General features: G+C 39.1%; 1 protein-coding gene and 1 non-coding gene across 2 annotated transcripts in view; one reads left to right on the top strand and one right to left on the bottom strand.

Moving 5' to 3' along the window:
- The window catches only part of DMC1 (DNA meiotic recombinase 1), a 38,086-nt gene extending 20,444 nt beyond the window's left edge, over window positions 1–17,642 (top strand). Inside the window, exons 13-14 of the mRNA XM_036866189.1 lie at window positions 8,677–8,793; window positions 17,103–17,642. Of these exons, the coding sequence (XP_036722084.1) occupies window positions 8,677–8,793; window positions 17,103–17,172 (187 nt within the window). The 3' untranslated portion in view covers window positions 17,173–17,642. The remainder of the gene's footprint in view (window positions 1–8,676; window positions 8,794–17,102) is intronic.
- Window positions 7,120–7,271, bottom strand: LOC118902936. The gene has a single exon (XR_005021647.1). It is a non-coding gene; the product is annotated as a small nucleolar RNA SNORA79 (small nucleolar RNA).

Below are 17,642 nucleotides of genomic sequence, written 5' to 3'. Positions count from 1 at the left end.
TGAAAAGTATTAATTACACGAAAGGTTTTAAGCAAGGTTTTTTTGTTTGTTTGATTTTTGGGTTTTATTGGCCGCACCGTGCGGCAGGCAGGATCTTAGCTCCCCTACCAGGGATCGAACCCGCACCCCCTCAGTGGAAGTAAAGAGTCTTAACCACTGGATCGCCAGGGAAGTCCAAGCAAGTTAAAAAGATTGAGGAGGGGGAAATCAATCATTTATTCATTCAGTATATATTTATTGAAAATCTACTATGTATAAAGGTTCTAGGAATTCACTAGTGAACAAAAGAGACTATGTGCCTTGCCTCCATTAGGAAAAAAATAAATGATGTCCATTTAACTCAAAATTTTAAAGTCTTGGTAGGTCATGCATTGTCTGTAGTCCCTGAGTGGTTAAGGCAATATTCTCTGTTTTACAGGGTGTCTTTCATATACAGGACATGAAGTACTTCACAAAGAGAATAATTTTAAACTGAAGAGAAATGGGAGATTTTTAAGGCTCGCTTTAAAAAGATAAAATGACTCATTGGCTCAGAGGGAGGAAGTGGGTTGCATTCAAATAAAAGAGTACAAGTTAAAGAGCAATGTTCTTTCTTCAGGTGTAGGGAGGGAACATTGAAGAGGTCAAAACTATCGATCTAGAGTTAGAAGACAAAGGAAGTCTGTGGAAATTAGGTCAGATAGGGTTCTTTTTCTTATATTTGTAGAAAGTTTCAAAAAGAGTAAAACCATTTTGAATTGACTCCAATAAGAGAAAAATAGAGAGGTGACAGGAAATAATTGCAGAAGTTCAAAGAGGGGAGGAGATTTATAATGAAGTAAGCTAAGAAAAGAGCCAAAGAAGGTAACAAAGACTAGTATTTTTGCTGGGTGAATCTGCTTTGAAACAGCATCTCCTCCACCTAGCCAAGTTATAGGGAAACAAGTTTCACTATAGTATATTCTAAAGTACATTATAACAATACAAATTAAATGCATGTGCTGTAAAGCACATAAATTGCCACAGCTAAATTAAAAAAGAAAACAGACAGCTTTAAACTAAAGGATTTCAAATGCTATTAGAATACTTCCCATAAAGGAAATATCTTTGTTTCTCAGTGTTAAGGAACTCCAAGCTGCAACTCCCCTGGAGCCTGTCAGAGAAATATCACTATAATTGGTATGAGTACCCAAGTACACTGACAATAATTGAGGCTTCTATCCCATGCATTATACTTGATGGCACATTGTATTAAAAAGGAACAAAATTATAGAGGCGAGGAGCTGCCATATGATACACCAGAGCAGTAAGTCCTAGATGAGGCTTACAGATACAGATTTTAGAACTAGAATGATCCAGTTCATGAAGGCCTGGAAATAAAGTCAAAGTTATCAGCCTGTAAAGCTCCATACCACAGCAAAAATAAGATAAGTAACAAATAAGACCATGATGTTGCCCCGTACTTCATTTGTGTATTTGTTTCCCTAAAAGTCACCTTAGAACATTTGCAGTCTTGTAAATGTGCAGTTTATTCTTTAAGGGTGTCACTTACTGATTCTACATCATTAGTATAAATTAAGAGACAATATCGGGACTTCCCTGTTGGCGCAGTGGTTAAGAATCTGCCTGCCAATTCAGGGGACATGGGTTTGATCCCTGGTCCAGGAAGATCCCACATGCCGCAGAGCAGCTAAGCCCGTGTGCCACAACTACTGAGCCTGTGAGCCACAACTACTGAAGACCGCGTGCCTAGAGCCTATGCTCCACAACAAGAGAAGCCACTGCAATGAGAAGTCTGTGCACCGTAACGAAGAGTAGCCCCTGCTCACTGCAACTAGAGAAAGCCCCCACACAGCAACGAAGACCCAATGCAGCCAAAAATTAATTAATTAATTAATTATTTTTAAAAAGGAGGCAATATGGTTAGAGAAAAAACATTAAACCAAAGTCACTAGCATGGTGACCTTGTGCAACATTTAAATTATTTGAATTTTACTTTCCTCTCCCTCAAAATTAAGAGCACTTATATTTATTGGTTGCTTAGCATGTGCCAAGTGCTTTCGTGTATCATCTTATATAATTCTCATATCACCCCAACATAACTCAGCCTCCTAGACCTCCCTGTTCTATGAAGCCAGTCTCAGTATATTGCTATATCTCTCCCCAACCCCCCAACCGCCCCCCCCGAATTCTACCTTCAAAAGTTTGAAAAATGTATAGATTTTTCTGCATATTTTGGGAGGAAATGGGGGGTGGGGGTTATTTAACAAAACTTCTTAAACATACTCCTTTTTTTTTTTTTTTTAACCGTCTCTTCTTTTTCACCAAGATTCTCTTTATCTTCCTCTAATCTCAAAACATCCTCCTCTCTCGGACATGGTTCACCCAGTCTTTCTCTCAATGGACCCCTTCGCAAAAATTCCATCTTTAAGCTTAACCCTTAGCACGTCAAAAGTACCAGGAGTACCAGTTGTCCCTCAAGTTTGCCCTTGCCCAGACCCCTCAAGGTCTCCACTCCAACCAGTATTTGAGGTAGACACTATTATTATTCCTAATATATAAAGGAGGAAACAGAGGCTCAGAGTGCCTACTTGCTCAATCATACAGTTAAAAAACAGGAGTCAGATTTGGAACCCAGGTATCTTTGACTTCAAAGTTTATGCTCTTTTAGTCTCACTGTGCTATTCTTCCTATCTCACTCCCAGAAAAATATCACCTGCCCTACCATCACCATAATCCTATACTCCCTGCACCCTAATTTGCAGTTGGAAGGTCAGGAGGTTCTGGATCTTACTGTCAACAATATAACAGGCTGTATCCTGTTCAACCAGAGGGGGATAAATGAAACAATCTTTCTTGGCCCCTCTTTATTCCTAATATCCACCCCCATCTCTTCCTCCTTCTCATCATACTCCCTCATCCCCTGAGAAAAGGAGGAAAGAAGAGAAGATAACATAAAAGAAGGGGAAATAAGAGAGTAGGCTAAAGGAGGCATGTGGGTGGTTTTCTGAAGCCGTTTTTACTTGGTCAGAAATAGAAGTAAATTAAAGCCCTCTAAAAGAATGTGGAATGCTATTACACCTTCTTGTACTTTACCTCAAGACTTGTTTATAACTGCTAGAATACTCAAGAAGTTCAAAGAAACTTTAAGAAATGTTTCTTGATTTACATGTCACTGAAAGAGTGTTTTAACTGAATCATTTAGTTAAATAATAATAGTTACTATTTATTGAGTATCTCTTATGTGCCAAGATTACTGAAAGGGTAAATCTAATACTTTATGATGACCTGGCACAGTTCCTGGCATGTAGTAGGCTCCCAATGAGTTAGATTAAATATATCTGGAATCTTCACAACAGACCTAAAAAGTAAGGGGGTTTTTTTGGTTCCCATTTTACAGTTAAAGAAACTGAGATTCATAAAGGTAAATAATTAGCCCAAGGTAACATAGATAATAAGTGAATCAGGATTAGGAAGGCAGATAATAATAATTGCAGTCACTGGGTTAATGCCTTACCTAAATTATTTCATTTTATTGTTACAACTACCATACCAGTTAGGTACAATTATTATCCTCCATTTAAAATGAAGAAACAGACACTTAGAATGATTAACAATTTTCCTGAGGTCATATGGCTGGCTGATAAGCCAAAATTTGAACCCAGGTCTAACTCTAAAGCTCTTACACCACTTAGCACATTGAGGCTGTATGTGCCTGGGGAAAGGTTAGCATGCTGTCATATGAGGCGCTTTGCAGGGATGTATCCATTACCCTGGTGAGTTGACCAGTGTTCAGGGCCCTCAGCCTTACAGACAGAGATTTGATTTGGTCATCCTACTGAGCACAAATCCATTTCTCAGGGACAGACTCACATTAATCAAACTCATGAGACTCAATGAAAGATCAGAGGGCCAGTGTACTGATAAAGAAAAATGTAACTACATTTGAAGTTCTTTTTACCAGAGCATTCTCTCCTTGTAGGCAGACCTCTATAGGAATCCAAATTTTAGTCCAAAGCTATTTACTAAATATGGAATCCAAGCAAAGGGAAATAATTAGATGAGTTAGAAGAGTGTCTGCCACATAGTAAGGGCTCAGTAAATCTTGGTTGTGAATATTATGCTTAATAGCCAACCACACCGGAGCAGGGGGCGGGGTGGTCCATGAATCTCCTAAGCTTATATGAAAATTTTTGTATGTGTACATATGTGCATTTTTCTGGGGGAGAGTCTATATCTTTTATTAAATTATCAAAGTGTTAGTGACCTACAAGAAAAGTCAAGAGCCATAAATTCTACATGAAATTCTGCACAGAATCCTGAACACTCTGATGGAACAAGTAAAATTTGAATTGGCTTGATATTCTCCCAGAGCTAAGCCTGTTACGCTATGTTGCAATTTATTTTAATTAAGTATAACCTCTTACATTATGAGTCACTTTTTAGGACTTTTTTCTCCCCATATTATCTTTCCTATATGATTTCTTAGCACTTTTGCAGATCTTATCATTTATTTCTCATTTAGTTCATTCAAAATCATCTCCCTTTGGAAATGACATTCTTTTTTTTTTTTTTTTTTTTTTTATTTATTTTTACTTTTGGCTGTGTTGGGTCTTCGTTGTTGCGTGCGGGCTTTCTGTAGTTGCGGCGAGCGGGGGCTACTCATCGTTGTGGTGCGCGGGCTTCTCACTGCAGTGCCTTCTCTTGTTGCAGAGCACAGGCTCTAGGCGCACGGGCTTCCGTAGTTGTGGCACGTGGGCTCAGTAGTTGTGGCTCGTGGGTTCTAGAGCGCAGGCTCAGTAGCTGTGGCACACGGTCTTAGTTTCTCCGTGGCATGTGGGATCTTCCCGGACCAGGGCTCGAACCCGTGTCCCCTGCATTGGCAGGCAGATTCTTAACCACTGCGCCACCAGGGAAGTCCGGAAACAACATTCTTAACACTCAGGCTCTTCACCTGGAGTAATCAATGACAGGCAGTAGTACCTATTCTCTTTTGTGCATAGGGTACCACATTGGTAATAACAAACAATAATTTGCTAAGAAAAAAACATAGCCATACAGCTAAAACCTACAGATTCCTGCTCTTCATTAGATTATCTGTAAGGGGGTGGAGGCGGGGAGGATTACTTCAATTGGGGGAAATCCTGTCTCCTTTTACATTTCCCTTTCTGTCAGAACACCCTTTAAAAGTTCCTTGAATTACAGCTTCTTTGAAGATATATCACAAATCTGTGTCTAAAGGGATCTAATTTGGAGGAAACCCAAATTGTCTTCTCTTCCCGTATCCATTCAACAAGAGTTATTGAGTGTCTTTTATATTATAGGTACTTTTCTAGGCACTGGAGTTACTAAAATGAATAAGGATTTAGAGTATAGTTGGGGAATGAGACCCATGAATTAAAACTTATAATGTAGTGTGCTTTAATAGAGTTATATACATAGTGATATGAGAGGAGAGGGGAGGTAGGCTCTACTCTGTTTCAGGGTATCAGGCATGGTTTTCAAGAAGGGTGAGTAGGAGCTAAATGAGCAAACACAGTAGAAAAGGGGCTTTTGCTTCAGAGATAATTGAGTTTATAAAGGCATTGAGGTATAAGAGGACTTGCTGAAATAAGAAAAAATAAAAGTTTGAGAGGGAAGGAGGAAGAATGAGTACAGTTGTAGATAAGTACAGTGGGCCCTTCGTATCCATAGGTTCCACATCCATGAATTCAACCAACCTAGGATCAAAAATAATCAGAATAAAAAAAGCCAGAAAGTTCCAAAAAGCAAAATTTGAATTTGCCGTGCTCTAGCAGCTATTTACATAGAATTTAAATTGTATTTACAACTATTTATGTAGCATTTACATTGTATTAGGTATTATAAGTAATCTAGAGATGATTTAAAGTATAGAGGAGGACACAATATTGTAAATCAACTATACTCCAATAAAAATTTTTTTTAATTTAAAAAAAATAAAAATAAAGTATATGGGAGGATGTGTGTAGGTTACATGCAAATACCACACCGTTTTATATAAGGGACTTGGGCATTCGTGAATTTTGGTATCCATGGTGGGGAGGTGGGTTCTGGAACGGATCCCCCTGTGGATACCGAGGGAGGACTGTATGTAGGTAGCAGAAAAAAAGAAGCAGAAGTTGAGGGACTGTCTTCCTGAGAGCCCTCCTTTTCTTTGTGAAGAAGCAGGCAATGTCATCCAAAGTTAGGGAAAAGAACAGAAAAGAGCGCTTAAGGAGACTACTGAAAGTTTGGTAAAAGGGAGGTGAGGTTAACCATGCTCATATAGAAGAATTACTAGGCAGTATGGAGAGACCATCTGTGAGAAGCATTAACATAGCTGTTAAAACTTCTCTCTGCCCATTTAGCAAACCCCGACTCTCCTTTCTTGTCCCCTCTTCATAGCAGTTTCTAACTGCTCTACCTGCTGTGGGGGCACCTATCTTTCTATTGCCCAATATTCTCCTTGGTATTTTTGTAACTTCTATGTCTTAAGTTCAAAAAATATTTTTGAGCACCCACTGTGTGGCTGGTTGCTACAGAGCTGAATACAATGTCATGTGCCCTTAAGGAGCTTAGTGATAGGTAATAGGCGAGGGATTGAGGGGGAATATAATATGTAAATAATAATAGCACTAAAGGCAGGACATGAAAAATGCGCTAAAGAAGCATAAATACAGTGTTTGCAAGTTCAGAGTTCACAGCCCAGCTGAGAATATCATCAGGCCCTCAAGCAGCCCATCTATGTAGAACATAGGATTCTTTTAAGACCTTGAAGAACCACCTGTAATGGAGGGTAACCTGGAAGGTTTAGAATTATTCCATTAAAAAGAGTGGCATTGATCTGTAAGCATTATAGAGACAATTCATCTCTAGCTGTTTCATCCAACTGAAAGGGCTTCATTGCTTTACTACCCTTTCAGCTGTCTGAGTAAAGCAACCTATCTTCTGACTTCTTAACTCCTGTCAGTCTCACCTGCCTGGATGCTACTTTCTTGATAGTGGTTCACTCCAAAACTAACTCTCTGTTCTTGTTCTCACGTTGGACCTGCTGAATCAATCAATCCTATCCAACCCCAGCCAGCTTGTCCTAACCTGTGAGCCATTTAATCAAGAAGCAGTTTATTTTTTATTTTTTTCAATTGTTTGACTCCGCAAAAATCAGAAGGCACTAACGGACAGCCAACCAACCCATCCCCGTGGTACCCTGAGTGAAGACAAGTCAGCTTAGATATATGATGGACTAAAATCCCACCACCTAAGACTCTAAGCAGTGAAATGAACAGCCATCAAAAGGCAGCAGTTTGGGACTTCCCTGGCGGTCCAGTTGTTAAGATTCCGCACTTCCACACAGGAGGTGCGGTTTCGATCCCCAGTCAGGGAACTAAGATCCCATGTGCTGCGAGGTGTGGCCCCAAAAAATAAAAAATAAAATAAAATAAATGCAGCAGTTTATATTAGCAGACTCCTTTCCCAGAGAGCTTCATATCCCCATTAACCTACAATCTCTTTAGCCTCGCGTCAATCAGCCACATCGTCACTACACCAAGCCTCATGCTTACAGTAAACAGAATCCTGAACTTCATGGAGCAAGCAGAATTTGAGTTGACTTGCAACTGAATTCTCCCAAAGCTAAGGCTATTATGCTACACCAAAATTTATTCTGATCAAGTGTAACCTGTTAGTTTAAGTTCAGTTCCATTTATTGATGATTTTGAAGCCTAGATTTTCTTCTGCATCAAAGGAGATGATCTTGTGGTTTTCTCCTTCATTCTACTGATATGGTATATTACAATGATGATTTTCCTATGTTGAACCACTCTTGCATTCCTAGAATAAATACTACTTGGTCATGGTGTATAATCCTTTTGATATGTTGCTGGATTCGGTTTGCTAGTATTTTGCGGAGGCTTTTTGCACCTAGGCTTTTTTGAAAGGCTTACTATATTAGGTTTATTAAGAACCTTTCACTTCTTGCCAAGTGAGTGTTAGTCCCCTAGTGAGTATATCTCTCAAGAGTGTCAATATTTGTAACTACATTGCAATCATAATATATTTTTGAATTGATAAGATCATAGTAAGAGCTTATCTTTTCTGTATCCTATTTTAGAAGAATAAACTTTAGACATCAGCGATAAAGATATTTCTGAGATTCTTCTCACCTCAAATTCATAACCAGTACAACATTGAAGGCTTCCAATGTACAGTTAATGAATAAGAAGGAGGTTCTCAATCTGCTCTCATTTACAGCATAGCATCATGAGGGAGGGTTGGGTATTACTTATTCATTAGACTAGAATAGTGCTTGGCACACAGTAAGCCATTAATAAATACTTCTGATACATGAATGAATGAATAAATTCAATCTTTGTATTTTGTAAAGAAAAATTGCTTAACCCCAAGATTTATCCTAAAACAGTGAGTAGTGTTTTATTTGTGTTTTTTACTTTTAAAAAATCACACAAAACATGAACCATTTATCATAGGAACCTCAGAAGCCTGAACTGGATGGCAATGGGGTACATAGCAGCTCCAAACTCTAGCCCATTCCCTGGTTTATGAACAAGCCTCTGCTTGTTTAGGACGCAAACCTACTCTGTCCCCTGCCATACTCCACGGAAAAGTTGCCTTGTAATTGCAGGTAGTACTGTATATAGTCCATATGATGAAACCTGAAAAGGTGTTTTATTAATTCAGTTTTCAGGCCGACCCCAAAAAACCCATCGGGGGACACATTCTAGCTCATGCTTCAACAACAAGAATAAGCTTGCGAAAGGGAAGAGGAGAGCTGAGAATTGCCAAGATTTATGACAGGTAAATATTTCTTATCTTAATCAGATTCTTGTGCATATGGTATTATATAGAATTGCCTCTCCTGAGAGGCTATAATTATTCCACTGGCAGACACTACATGTTTGAATTTCCTTCTCAAAAAGTATTCAATTCATTGGGAAGTCCCTACTACGTACTGGGTTCTAGGGATTCGGGGATCTTGTTGACAAACTGACTTGGTCTCCGACCTTCCAAATCTTACAGTGAAGCTAGAAAATGAAATAATTGATTCCAGTTGAAGTGAGGTAAATACAGGAAAAGTACAGCATGTGATAGGGATGTTCTTCTTTCTCTCTGCCAGTTTTCTGTTCAGGTTTCAGTTTAAACATCGCTTCCTCAAGGAACCTTTCCCTGACCCTTACATTCTAAGCTAATACTCTATATTACACCCTTTATTCTTTCACAGTACTTTACTTATTTAATTAACAGTTATAAGCTTAGATTTTACCAGCAACAAACCTAAAGCGATTTGAATTGGGGAGGTATTACCCACCCCTTCCTGAGCATTGCTGCTGACCCTTCTCTATGGACCTCCCCCATTTTTGCCCATCTGTTGTGTTTATCTCTGAGGGGATGGCAGGGGAGGGTACCCCCGCCTTCCCTGCAGCTGTTCCTCAGGAGTCATGACTTTGACTGGGTCTAGAAAGGTTGAGCTGGAAGGGGTGGCCCCTGGTCGCTCTCTGGGCAGGTCTCAGAGACCTGGGGCTGGTGGGACCGCTGTTGGAGCTGGATTTCAACACATAGGGTGCCGCTGGGCCAGTTGGTAGGGTTGCTGGGCTCCAGGCCTCTAGCTCCAGCTCTTGCAGACCTAGGCCCCTCTCTGACCCGAGAAAGCTCCTTGGGCCCTTGAAGCTGATAAACCGAGAGAGTAAGGAAACAGTCTTTAGAGTGAGAAAACTAATGTTTCAGCCACTTAGAGATAAACTGCAAAACTAGAGCCTGGCATGGGGCTGGGGCTAAAGATTTTTCTCGAACTTTTCAAGATTTGCAAGTATGCAGCTTGGAAGGAGGCTGGTGGTTTTATTGTTAAAAAAAGCAATAACGTGGCTTTTCCTGTAAGGCTTGCATAGTACTTCTTACCCCTCTCCTGTCTCCCCCTGCAAAGATGGTGCTGGAATGTTCTGGAAGGTCATGTCACCTTCAGCTTCTCCTGTGGAAACTGAAACCATTGGGGTTTTCTGTCCAAATTCAAAAGGAGTCATACGTGTGTGTGTGTGTGTGTATGTATATGCATATATGTAGATGTACATATATATACACATACACTCATTTTATATATATGTATGTACATGCAAGTATTATATATATTATACATATATATACATGTGCAAATATATGAATAAACTTTGACAACATAATTGATGTACATGGTAAAAAATAAATAAATAAAATCAAACAGTACGGGGCTTCCCTGGTGGCGCAGTGGTTGAGAGTCTGCCTGCCAATGCAGGGGACGCGGGTTCGAGCCCTGGTCTGGGAGGATCCCACGTGCCGCGGAGCGGCTGGGCCCGTGAGCCACAATTGCTGAGCCTGCGCGTCTGGAGCCTGTGCTCCGCAACAAGAGAGGCCGCGATGGTGAGAGGCCCGCGCACCGCGATGAAGAGTGGTCCCCACTTGCCACAACTAGAGAGAGCCCTCGCACAGAAACGAAGACCCAACACAGCCATAAATAAATAAATAAACAAATACTTTAAAAAAAAAAAATCAAATAGTACAAAAAAAGAGTTATAAGCTTAGTAAGTTTTTACAGAGAAACCTATTACATATCAGCTGTTCTAGACTCTGGGGATAGAGCAGTGAACAAAACCAAAAGACAAGGCCCTGCCCTCATGAGCTTACATTCCATTGGTAATGATTTATGTAACATATGTCATCCCCACTAGACAGTAAATACCCTGAGGACAGAGATACTATTCTCTTGCTTACCACTGTATTCTTAGTGCCTCGGACATAATAGATGTATTTGTGACTGACTGATTAGCAATCCTGGCAACAAGGTAAAGATTTGTAATAACTCTTTACCCTAGGGAGGGAAAAATCAGCCAAAAAGGAATCAGATGAGCTCTTAATCTGGTTTTGGCTTATGAATCACAGTACTTACTATGTATTGTCATTGAAAAATATTAAATAATCCGTTCCCCCCTCTATCTGGTTTTTATTCAGACCATTTTGCTTTTCATCATCAGTCCCTGTAGAAGACTGTGATACACATATGCAAGTGCTATGCTTTGTGGAGCTTCAGCAATCTCTAGAAATTTGTTACAAATGTTCTTTGTTGAATTAAGTAGATAGTAGGATTGTTCCATATTTTTACTAAAATTTCTTGGTCTGTATCTTGGACAGATTGCTGTGCTTAGAACTTTCCCAAACATTTTTCACTCTGAATTGTAATCAGCTGATTACATGTACTTCTCCCTCACTACAGGGACTGAGTCTGGTTCACTAATGTCCCCAGCACCTAGCATGGTCCTTGACACATAGTAAGAGCTCAATAACTATTTGTTGAATTAATAAATGAATGAATTCCATCTACATATTCAATCATTTGTATATTTCATCAAGTCCTCCAAACTTTTAGGAACAAATAACCCCTGCAGTTTTTACAGTCCTAAGAGAACACTAGCGTTCTGCAGACTCAACAAAGGATAATTAAAATTATCATAGAAGTTAGTCATGTCAACTTTCCATAAATCTGAATAAAAATAGCAAAACTAGATCAGAACTTAAAATGTGAAAACTTAATTTGCTGTGCATCTTGTACTGCCTTCTTTCTGGTCCCTAAAGATTTCTCACAAAGAATTCTCCTTGACTTTAGAAAAAACTTTTTGGTAGAGAAGATCATGATGCTAAAAATGATAGCTAACACTTACTGAGTGGCTACTATGTGCTAGGCTTCTGCCAAGTGCTTTATTTATTTACTTTTTCATTGTTTTTAAGGACTACCTTAAGAGATAGAGATTATTATCCCCATTTACACATGAGGAAACCAAGGCCCCCCAAGTAGTTAGGTAACCACTGCCCCTCTACAGTCTATTTTAAACACAGAAGCCAGAATGATCCTTTGTAACACCAAGTCAGAGCATATCTATCCTCTGTTTAAAACACTCCGATGGCTCCCCATCTTAACTCAGAATAAAAGCCCATGTCTCTACACTGGTTTACAGAGCACTACATGAATGGCCCTATTCTTCTTCCTCCTGCTTTCCCCCTTGCTCACCGTGCTTCAACCTCAGTGGGCACCTTGATAGTCTAGAAACATGCCAGGCACACTCCTCCCTTAGGGCCTCGCTTCTGTGATTATTGCTCTCCCTGCCTGGAATAAGCTTCCCCCACATAGCCCTCTTTCTGGCTATCTCCCTCACCTCCTTCAAGTCTTTGATCAAATGTTACCTTCTCAACAAAATGCCTATCTTGATCTCCCTATTTAAAATTGCAGCTAGCCTTGTCCCAGTTTCCATGCTTCCAATCTCCCTTATCCAGCTCTATTTTTTTTTTCCCTATAACACTTATTTTCTAACATATCACATATTTATTTATTTATTATGTCCATTATTTATTGTCTGTCTGTCCTTCCCCCAAATATAAGTTCCACAAGGCCAGAGATCTTTGTCTATTTTTTTCACATACAGATCTCAAGTGCCTACAACAGGGATATAGGAAGTGCTCAGTAAATTTTTTTTTCTTTTTTCTTTTTTTTCAAATTTTGGCTGCGTTGGGTCTTCCTTGCTGTACGTGGGCTTTCTCTAGTTGCAGCAAGCGGGGGCTACTCTTCGTCGCGATGTGCATTGCAACGGCTTCATTGTGGTGGCTTCTCTTGTTGCAGAGCATGGGTTCTAGACACACGGGCTTCAGTAGTTGCAGCACGTGGGCTCAGTAGTTGTGGCACGCAGGTCCTAGAGCGCACGGGCTTCAGTAGTTGTGGCGTGCGGGCTCTAGAGCACAGGCTCAGTAGTTGGGGCGCACGGGCTTAGTTGCTTCTCGGCATGTGGGATCTTCCCGGACCAGAGTTCAAACACTGTCCCCTGCATTGGCAGGCGGAGTCTTAACCACTGCGCCACCAGGGAAATCCCAGTAAATATTTTCTTAATGAGTAAGTGAATGGACTTGCCCCACATCACAAAACCAATAAGTAATGGAACCAGGATTAGAATCTATGCTGTCTGAATCTAGGGTCTACACTTTTAACCACTACACTATTTCTTAGTTTATTAAGGATTATCTATTCAGGGTAGTAATAGCTAGTCTGCTATAGCTACTCCCATGGCTTCAACTACTACCTTATACAGATGTAAGAGAAAGACATTTCTTGTTAAAACAGTATTCCCCAAGAATTGAGCAGAAAAGGGTTCTCATAATTCCCAGGAGTACAGGAGTGACTACAAAAGGGAACCTAGCCTTTTTCCTTGAATAGCCTATAGTTACTGCTTCCGTAAGTAACTATAACTGGCCCTCAAGTGTATATTATCTCTCTTTAAAACTTTGAGTGAATAAAACCCCCATTTATTTTATTCTACTTAGCATATCTGAGATCAGTGAACATTAAAACTCTACTGAATTCAAAGGAAAATCAAATTTTAAACAATTACAAAAAATAAAAAGACATACAAATGGTCAAGTTTCTAAAGTAATTGTTTTTTATTCTGTTTCAAAACCAAAACAAACAAGCAAAAAACCCTGGTTCAACTTTGCAGATACTTCGCTTGGCTTCCCTCTTTCTCAACTCCTTGTCTTCCTGCCATTTTTAAGTGGTTGACTATTTTCCATCAAAGTCAAAAAGTTATTTTCTAATTCCACTCAGGCCTTCTTATTCTTTAACTCCAACTTCAGTCTAGCAAGACCTACTTTATCTATAGCTCATGTTCTATCCTCCAGGGAGATTCCTCTGCTCTTTCTTAAGGGAAGTAACCTTACCCATGGTGTGCTCAAAGTAGACTAGCTAATCTGCACCCTCCAAACAAAACAAAACAACCAAACAAACAAAATCAAAAAACAAAAAACCAATTTTGCATGACAGTATAGCCTACTGATTAAGATCATGAGCTTTGGAATCAAATACCTTAGTCTCTAATCCTGGCATCTTCAATTCCCAGCACTGTGACCTTGATCAAATTACTTCCCTGAACCTCAGTCTTCTCATCTATAAAATGTGGATAATAATACATACCCAACAGAGTAATTGTAAAGTTTAAATGAAATAATGTAAGGGAGCCTGACACATAATAGTTAGTAAATACTTAATAAATGGAAGCTATTAATATTACCGTACAGTCACCATAACCTGAATATAATAACAGCACAAAGTAGCAGTAGGCTCTTTCTCTCACGGTCAGTGATTTTCAAATTCCTATTTTTAGTCTAACATTTTATTCAAGTGTTAGATATTCATTTCCAACTACTTGCAGACCTCCTCAACATCAGTGCCCCACAGGTATCTCAAGCTCAACATATCTAAACCTAACTTCTTATTCTTCCTCTCTTTCTTATACACAAGACAAGCTTCTCTATTCCTACTCTTTTGTTCATGCTAGAAATGGAATACCCCAATTTCTGCCTCAAAGGCTTCTGTGAAGTCCTCTATTATCTATGAAATCTTTCCTGATCAACCTAGCCTGCATAACTTCTGCTTTCCTTAGAGTTCTGTAACATATACTGACTTTATGGAACTTAGCTTACTTTGCATATTTGTTATGTCATAGCTCACCTTTTAGGCTTCTTGAGAGTAAAGACTCTGTCTCATTTTTGTAAATTCTGTGGGGTCTAGTACATGCTAAAGTATGATTTTCAAAGAGTTTAAAATATCACTTTCTGCAAATAAGCATAAAATGGACGTGTCAAAGATTTTATTCAACTCCTTAATTAATGAGGAAACCACTGATTCAAAGGATAATTTGAGGAACAGAGATTTATGTAGTCGGTCAAAGCAATGCTGAAATAAATTTGATAATAGATGCAAAACTGGTTAATATCCTACCAGGCAATAAATTGTAACATTTGAAGTTGTGTTTTCTACTGGAGAGAAATCAATTGTTTCTGTACACAATGAAATTCATTTCCATTGCTATAGACTGGCATCATAAGAATAATCTGCATTATCAGTTTTCTACAAATTAATCTCTACTCCTATAGAGCTGTAGAATAAGTTAAAAGGTAAAATTTAAAAGAGCATGAAATCATGACTCGTACAAGTATAAAATGTCAAAGATTTTATTTAACTCATTAACTCATGCAGGAACCAATAAGATTTTATAACCAGATCAAAGGAAAAATCAAATTACCACACATATGTAGTCAAACAAGTAATGCTGAAATGAATTATAAATTGATAAAAAATGGGTCAATATCCATAAGACAATAGTCAATTGCATTCCTCCTCACACAATTTACATTTCTATGAACCAGGATAATTTGTATTACTCATAGTTTTCTACAGCTCATGGAGTTGTAAAACAGCTCAAAGACAATGAAAGCCACGGAGTCCTCATAGATTTGGATAACCTGGAAGGATGTGTTAGGAAACCTATTTTTTCGCTGAAGGTACTCAGTTATCTTTTAGTTCATTTCAAAGTCTTTCATGGTTTTTGCCTACATTAGTCTAGTCAATGGAAATGTGCACACCCATTTAAAAATTTTTATTGAGGTATAGTTGATTTACAATGTTGTGTTAACTTCTGCTGTACAGCAAAGTGATTCAGCTATACATATATATATTCTTTTTCATATTTGTTTCCATTATGGAAACAGGATATTGAATATAGTTCCCTGTGCTATACAGTAGGACCTTGTTGTTTATCCATCCTATATATAATAGTTTGCATCTGCTAATCCCAAACTCCCAATCCTTCCCTCCCCCATCCCCCCCTTGGCAACCACAAGTCTGTTCTCTGTATCTGTGAGTCTCTTTCTGTTCATTTGTGTCATATTTTAGATTCCACATATAAGTGATATATGGCATTTGTCTTTCTCTTTCTGATTTACTTCGCTTAGTATGATAATCTCTATGTTCATCCATGTTGCTGCAAATGGCATTATTCTATTCTTTTTTAAGGCTGAGTAATATTCCATTGTGTATATGTGTGTGTGTGTGTGTGTGTGTGTGTATATACACACATATACATATATATATACACTGCATCTTCCTTATTCATTCATCTGTCAATGGACATTTAGGTTGTTTCCATGTCTTGGCTATTGTAAATAGTGCTGCTATGAACATAGGGGTGCATGCCTCTTTTCGAATTATAGTTTTGTCTGGATGTACGCCCAGGAGTGGGATTGCAGGATCATATGGCAACTCTATTTTTAGTTTTTTGAGGAAGCTCCATACTGTTTTCCATAGTGGCTGCACCAATTTACATTCCCACCAACAGTGTAGGAGGGTTCCCTTTTCTCCACACCCCCTCCAGCATTTGTTATTTGTAGACTGTTTTTTAAAATTTTTATTTATTTATTTATGGCTGCGTCGGGTCTTCGTTGCTGCACGCAGCTTTCTCTAGTTGTGGCGAGCGGGGGCTACTCTTCATTGCAGTGAGCAGGCTTCTCATTGCGGTGGCTTCTCTTGTTGCGGAGCGCAGGGTCTAGGCACGCAAGCTTCAGTAGTTGTGGCTCACGGGCTCTAGAGCGCAGGCTCAGTAGTTGTGGCGCACAGGCGTAGTTGCTCCGCAGCATGTGGGATCTTTCCGGACCAGGGCTCGAACCTGTGTCCCCTGCATTGGCAGGCAGATTCTTAACCACTGCGCCAGTAGGGAAGTCCTATTTGTAGACTTTTTAATGATGGCCATTCTGACCGGTGTGACGTAATACCTCATTGTAGTTTTGATTTGCAGTTCTCTAATAATTAGCAATGATGAGTATCTTTTCACGTGCCTATTGGCCGTCTGTATGTCTTCTTTGGAGAAATGTCTATTTAGGTCTTCTGCCCATTTTTCGACTGGGTTGTTTTTTGTTATTGAGTTGTATGAGGTACATACCCATTTAGAATCAGATAAGCCCCTAAGGGTCTGCTACCCAATACCTGACAGTGCACTGTAAGAGCACACAGTTATCCTTTTTTGCCTATTTCCAAGTGTGGGGTAGTTTTTCTTGACGTTTAGAACCTTACATATAGAAGTTGTTCGATAAATGTTTGTGATGGTTGATAATACTTGTAGGAAAATTCTGTAGTCCACATTTAGCTGTACCAGCTCACATGTCTCTGGAGACTCAGACTAATAGGAATATGATGCTGTAACATGAATATAGTATCTATAGAAATAGAGCTTTTTATAAACTTGTGTTCCTTTGTATTCTGTTAGCCCCGAGATGCCTGAAAATGAAGCCACCTTCGCAATAACTGCTGGAGGAATTGGGGATGCCAAGGAGTAGGTGGCGAATTGATGCAAATTGCTTCTTAGTGCTTATTAGGAGCTGAAGAAATGGAAAAGCAGTCTCAAATTTCAGATCTTGAAGTAAGAGTCTGGTTTTTTTCATGTGTTATTAAAGGAAAGTCAGCAAAAGAGAATTAAATCATATTTATCTTAAAGGTCTCTGATTTATAATAACTACACATTGTATGTCGGTTCAGGAATATAAATATGTATATGAATGAATAAACCTTTTGAAAAATAGTTGGGGAAGGGGTACCTCACTTTAGCTTCCCAAAGTGAGCCACTAAGCAGATGGCAAGTCTAAGAGCTCAGAAATGTCTCCTCCTCTTACAGCTGCCCCCCAAACACAGAAGTGAATACACTTCCAAAGGAGGGAGACATTTAAGGGAAGAATGTTTACAGGACACACAAAAGAGCTTTTTAATTTATGATATCAAACTATATATTCACATTTATAGCAACAGAAAA

Source organism: Balaenoptera musculus, chromosome 10, assembly GCF_009873245.2.
Source record: "Balaenoptera musculus isolate JJ_BM4_2016_0621 chromosome 10, mBalMus1.pri.v3, whole genome shotgun sequence".
Taxonomy (NCBI): domain Eukaryota; kingdom Metazoa; phylum Chordata; class Mammalia; order Artiodactyla; family Balaenopteridae; genus Balaenoptera; species Balaenoptera musculus.
This window is presented reverse-complemented; position numbering and strand designations above follow the sequence as displayed.